The sequence below is a fragment of the Pezoporus occidentalis genome, unplaced genomic scaffold, assembly GCF_034315485.1.
Source record: "Pezoporus occidentalis ecotype Australia unplaced genomic scaffold, CSIRO_AGI_Poc_V1 ctg353, whole genome shotgun sequence".
In the NCBI taxonomy this organism is placed as follows: domain Eukaryota; kingdom Metazoa; phylum Chordata; class Aves; order Psittaciformes; family Psittacidae; genus Pezoporus; species Pezoporus occidentalis.
In genome coordinates, this window is record NW_026915516.1 from 42,765 (window position 1) to 49,330 (window position 6,566).

At 43.4% G+C, this 6,566-nt stretch overlaps 1 protein-coding gene across 1 annotated transcript; it reads left to right on the plus strand.

The window, feature by feature from the left end:
* Window positions 1-415: 415 nt before the first annotated feature.
* Window positions 416-1,330, plus strand: LOC134169714 (uncharacterized). The gene has a single exon (XM_062630492.1). The coding sequence runs from the start codon at window positions 416-418 to the stop codon at window positions 1,196-1,198; it is 783 nt and encodes a 260-aa protein (XP_062486476.1). The 3' UTR covers window positions 1,199-1,330.
* The last annotated feature ends 5,236 nt before the right edge of the window (window positions 1,331-6,566 follow it).

Genomic DNA, 6,566 nt, shown 5'->3' on the forward strand with positions numbered 1-6,566 from the left:
ATGGACTCATTGCTAAACCCCTGTATGAAGCCCAGAAAGTACCTGCTTTTGTCTGGGATAAACCACAGAAAAAGGCCTTTAAGAAATTGAAGGAGGCATTAATGAAATCTCCGGCATTGGGACTCCTGGACTTGACAAAGGACTTTCAGTTATTTGTCCATGAGAGACAGAGATTAGCACTGGGAGTATTAACCTAGAAACTGGGAAGCTGGAAGAGACCAGTGGGATATTTTTCGAAACAGCTAGACCCAGTAAGTGCGGGATGGCCTTCATGTTTAAGAGCAGTAGCAGCAACTGTCGTTCTAATACAGGAGGCCAGAAAACTGACTTTGGGAAAACATATTGACGTGTTTGTACCACACATGGTAACAACTGTCTTAGAACAAAAAGGGGGGCATTGGTTATCCCCAGCAGAATGATGAAATATCAAGCAATATTAACAGAAAAAGATGATGTGAGTTTGAAAACTACAAACTTGTTGAATCCAGCAGCTTTTCTAGGAACTGATCTAGAAGAAGGAACCCTTGAACATAACTGTATAGAGGTTATCGAACATACATATGCAACCAGGACAGACTTGAAAGACGTACCTTTTGAGCAACCAGACTGGGAACTTTTCACAGATGGAAGCAGTTTTGTGGAGAATGGGACACGGTATGCAGGATATGCTGTGACAACGCCACAGGAGGTAACTGAAGCAAAAGCATTGCCTCCTGGAACATCAGCTCAACGGGCGGAACTGATTGCTCCCATAAGAGCATTAGAACTGAGTGATGACAAAAGGGTAAATGTATGGACTGATTCAAAATATGCATTTGGTGTGGTACATATACATGGAGCATTATGGAAGGAACCGGGACTGTTGTCTTCACAGGGAACTAATATAAAATATCAGAAAGAGATTTTGGAATTAATAATTGCAGTGCAAAAACGTAAACAGGTGGCTGTTATGCATTGCAAAGCACACCAAGGAGGAATTCCAAAGATATCTGAAGGAAATACATTGGCAGATCAAACAGCCCGACAAATAGCCTGGAAGGTATGGAATATGATGGCCTTGACACCTCTTAAGGTAAGCCCACTCCATACATATCTTTCAGAAAACCCAAAATACTCGAAAGAAGATGAAAAGTTGGCAGGACTTTTAAAGGCTCAAAGAATTCTGAAGGGTGGTATACGACAACAACTGGGCAAGTAACAGTACCCCCAGCAATAATGCGAAAAATTCTGCAAACTGAACATCAGAAATGCCATTGAGGTGCAGAAGCACTGGTAACTTATTTAAGACAAGGAATAATTTCCACACAGATGATAACTATGGCAAAATCAGTAGGATCAAAATGTGAAATTTGCTTGAAAAATAACCCAGTGGTAAAAAGACAAGTGGAAATGGGAAGGATCAGGATAGGGGCAGAACCAGGAGATTATTGGCAGGTTGACTTTGTGGAATTACCAAAGGTACAAGGGTACAGATATGTGTTGGTAGGGGTTGACACCTTTTCTGGATGGCCGGAAGCCCTTCCCTGCTGCACCAATAAGGCAAAGGAGAGAGTAAAATGGTTACGCAAAGAAATTGTTCCACGGTTTGGAGTTCCTTTAGGAATATCATCAAACAGAGGTCCACACTTTGTTGCAACAATAGTACAGGAATAAGTAAATTGTTGGGAATATCATGGAATTTACATACCCCTTGGAGACCCCAGTCTAGTGGGCAAGTAGAAAGGATGAACCAAATGATAAAAAGACAGATTATTAAAACATGTCAGGAGGCCAAAACAAGATGGCCACAAGCACTACCTATCGGGAAACAGAAACTTAGAATAAAGGATGAAAATACTTGCTGAGATGAAGTATTTTCAAAGGGGGGAAATGTTAGTAATGGGTAAAATTATATGTTAAATAATCATATGAAATAAAGGAGATAATTATATTTGAAAAAATCTGTTAATCAGTGGAAGGGTTTTTATATATTAGAAAAGTTAAGAACTAGTTGAAATTTTGGCATTGTGTATCTTAGTTACTCGATAACTAAACATTACAATGGTAGCCACAGTAATAAAAACTAACATAGCCATATATGGAAAAGGGTATATGAGTAGATTTAGGAGAGTATTGTAAAACTCTACCGAAGCAGAACTCATGAACATACCAGGAGTAGTCAAGTGAAAATAAGAGAATGCTGGCGTCCACATAATGGTTGGGACATGTCCAAGGAACAGAAAGGTGAACAGGACAAGCTGAGGAAGACTCCTTACTTCATCAGGACGACCACCAGAGGGGGCTGCGCAAGCGCAGGAGAGGCTGATGTCCTAATAGACTGATGTGGCAATCCTCGATGCATATGTATTAGTTAATGATGTAATCTACATTGAATATGTATTAGTTGCAAAATTCTTAGTGTATAAATTGCAAACGCGATGTGACGAGGTTGGAACCAGATTTGGGTGTATACCCCTGATTCCCGGCACTTTAATAAAGCACCTCATATAACCATCCCGGTGGTTATGTGTGTATCTCCACGCTAACAGTATCATCCTTGAAATATCTTAGTTTGTTTCCAAATTTCCTCCAGATCTGTTTCAGGAACAGCAACTTTCATTGATTCTTGTTCCACTTGGGTTATATCAATAGTTTTAGTTTCTATTTCCTCTATGGTTGGTGAGATATTTTATGATTGCCTTCTCTAATTTACTTACTCCCAAAGATGGAATTAGCCATCTCACAAAACCATGAAATTAGCAAAACTTCTAACCCAGGTTCTGAGATGGGGTATCACAGCACCCAAGGCGTATGTCCCCTTCCAGTTGGGGGTAGGGTCTTATAAGCATTTTCTCCACATAAGCAGTGCCATCCTTTCCCTTCAGGAACAGGCCACCACTGAACCCCAATACTATCTATATTAATAGTGTGATTGCAATTTGAATAGTGACTTACACCTGTGGCATTTAAACAAACCTCATACTCTGGTTCCTGATGTAATACATCTTCGTACACAGGTATAAAATTCTTTACTTCGATTAGAATTAACTAATCCAAATCTTAAATTTGTGCATGAGATAGTGTTGGAAATTGGAACGCCAATTAATGGAAGGTCCTGATCTTCTCCTGATTTAGGCAACTGTGCACACACCCAACAGTCACTACAATTAACAACTTTAGTAATATTCTGTTGACGCGGGAGTCACGGAAAACGCAGAGACGATCAATGTGATCAAGTGATTGCCAAATTTATTACAAAGCCTTAACTCCTTATATACTGTTTCTTACATGAACTTACAGTGATTTGGCATATTATGGTTGGATACGTGTCTTGAAGACCCTTAGTGACTAATATATAATTGGTTAAGCACAGGTGTGAGAACTTGACCTCAAAAGCTTGCCAACAGTCCACAGTTCTCATTAACTCAGTGAATTCCAGCTTCTTATCTTGCTTGCTTAAGCTTCTTTGGGCCTCTCATGGCCTTGCTGTATCTTTCAGGATTATTCAGAGTTTATGTACCAATTATGCATTCTCCTGTGAGAACACTGTCTCCACATCTCCCCCTTTTTGTTTTATATACATTTTGGGTGACCCTACTTGAGCAGGGGATTTGGGCTATATTATATCTCCAACATATGCCAACTACAGGCTGCTGGTCCTGCCCCTTTTTTTCTGCTGTATGGCTCTCTGATAACAGGGGAGGCCATCCTTCACATCAAGGTCCAGCTTTTACCTTAGCATTTTTTTAGCAGCTACTGCATATTTCTATACTTTAACATCTCTTTTACAAGTGACAAATCTATACAATACAAGGTGTAGTTCCTCATTAGCAACTGGCTAGTAAATACAGGTGGTTTTATACACAAAATCACAGCCTCTAACAATAGCTATATTCATATAGCACACATATTCAGGATGTTACTTTTCAGTTGCCCCCAAGTGATGTATCTCATTGTGCTTGGGGTATTCACGGTCAGCTCCTGTAGCTGAGGCATCAGGTTTTTCCATTTGTCTGTCCAGCTCATGGCAAGGCTTGACAAACTCTGCAGGTAGACGCCATGGACCTGTAGGCAGGAGGACACAAATATAGCCCCTCCTCCAGGTCATCAGTTCTTGAGAAGCAGACAGGTTAAACTGCACATTGTTAACAGTCATGGAGTTTGCTGCGTCATTGCCTCGTTTTTTGGTTTTGTTTTGTTTTTTTTCTGCCACCCTGATGCTGCTTAGGTGACGGCTCATAAAGCTTGTGGTTGCACTACCCTTCTTGCTTTTTCAGTTAGCAGTTCTTATTTCAACTGATCTATCTGTTCCCCCAAGTCTTGGATTCACTCCCAGGTTACCTTAAACATACTAAGCAAGGCTCCTACCATGCACCCACTGTGTTGCGGGTGCTCCTTAGGCTTTGTCTGTGGTGTCTCTCCAAACTGCCTTAATACCTCAATAGATTGGGAGGCTGGGTTTTGTTTTTGTTTTGTTTTGTTGTGGTTTGGGGGGGGGGGGTGGGGGGTTTTTTTTTCCTTCACTCCCCGGCTCTGGCGTCCATCCTGGCCGTTCCGCCGGTGCAGCACCGGGAGCTGAATCGGAGGTCAGGTTTTTTTGTCTTTTTTTTTTTTTTGTTGTTGGTTTGTTTTTTTTTTTTCCAAAAGTTGCTCACCCTGCTTTGCACAGCTACAAATGCCGGCCTGCTCGGCAGCAGCTATAAAAGCGTGCCTGCTCGGAAGCAGCTACAGCTGCCTGCCTGCTTCAGCAGCACCCATAAATACCTGCCGGCAGCCGCACTTTTGCATTAACCCCTTCTTGCCCAAAATGTTAAACTGCTACCGGTTAAAAACTTTTACATGAACCCAACAACAAAAAGTACACAGAACACCGTCTGCCCTCAGCACGCACACACACACGTATGGGATCCCACAAGCACACTCCACACAAGTACAATATTTGAAGCACAAAATCCAGACAATCATTACTCCCACTACAGTCCCACGTACAGAACATGGCACAAGGACCCTGTGGAGACTAACAGCAAACCAGCTCCGAGAAGCATCACTGCAGTGCGAGGTGGCAGGCTCAACCTTAGCGGGTGTCCCCGCAGAGGCTCTGCCTCCCCCACATCATATGAGGCTTGGGCTTTTATACTGACCAAAATGCACACTCATTCCGACACAGGTGGCCAGCCTATGTTGGAAGAATTTTCCAGCAATATCTACAAAGGTCTCCAAAGGTCGATAGAAACCTGGACATACTTATATTTGCCAACTTCTAGTACCTGAGTATCACAGAGAAACCGTATTAAATGAGTTGTATATGGGAACCCAAATCCACGGTCTGTCACAGTATGCCCAATACCCCTGATAAGAGCATAAGAGAGACCTTCCCACCACCAGAAAATCACACAATACGTCTGTATCCTGTCTGTATCCCGTGCTGATTTCACTTCCCTGGAGGTTTGGGGGAGGGGGGCGTGGGGGTGGGGGGTGGGGTTTTTTGGGTTTTGTTTTCATTCAATCACTGACAAGGGGGGTGTCCTGGAGCGGTGCTGACTCTTTCCAGGGTTTCACCCATCGAGCTGGCACCCACCGCAAACCAGAATCTGTAATTTACACACATACAACCTCAACCAGTTTTACTTCTGCAGGACCTTTCCAAATGCCGGTTTCCAAATCCTTGTACTGGACCAGAATACCCAGAGTTTTAGTCATATAACCTGAACCTAATGCCTGACCATGTATTATAGCAGGAGGATCATTAAAGTCTCCTGTCAGTCGCAAAAAAAATCATATCATACACAGCTTGAGTATAAGAGGATTTTAACCCATACGTGGTCACTGCTTGTCAGGCCTCCTTAACTATTTTGAGATCAAAAGCTTCCCACTATTTAGCCCCCTGCTGTGTAGTAAACACAGGATATTCAGAGAGGCCCATTGCAGAAAATTCACCTGTAATAATCGCATCTTTGATTAACCCATGCCAACAGTGCGCAGGATTTGTGCCCCCCCGATACCTCTCCCACCCCCTCCCCCTGTTTGCCTTCTTTAAGGAAGGGGTTTTACGGAGGATAAGGTGGAGGCGCCGATGGAGATGTGTCAATCCGAGTCTCAAGGGCTTCAAGCTTTTTCATCAATTGTTGCAGCTGAGCGTCTCCAGGGCCAGTGAGTAGTTGCTGATGAGCTGAGCAGACTGACCCGGGAGATGAAGAGTGCGAGTCTGGAAGCAGAGGATATAAATCTGGCTCGGATTCAGGGGACCTGGGGTCTGATCCTGGGTGAAACTCAGGGTCTCCGTTGTGCACAGCTATGTCTTTCTTGTCAGGTGTCTCGTTCGGTATGTGGCCATCTGCGGACCTGGCTCTTGCTTTCATCAGCTCGGGACGTTGATATTTTTGGCGCCGTTCTAGGTACCACAGGAGGTGCAAAAGTCATAGCCGCAGCACTATGATGGGGGTTAGGGGAGACAGCCCCTTCTGGAGCTGCGGCGGCAAATACAGAAGCTACCGCAGCCCTTTCCAGTTTCATCTCTTTCAAAGTCTCTAACACCAATCTCCAAAGTGTAGAGTGTAGTGTAGAGTGTTTCTGTGCACCTTTGGTCC

Coding starts and splice junctions, on each gene's coding strand:
- LOC134169714 (XM_062630492.1), top strand. CDS start 416: ATGATGAAATATCAAGCAATATTAACAGAAAAAGATGATGTGAGTTTG.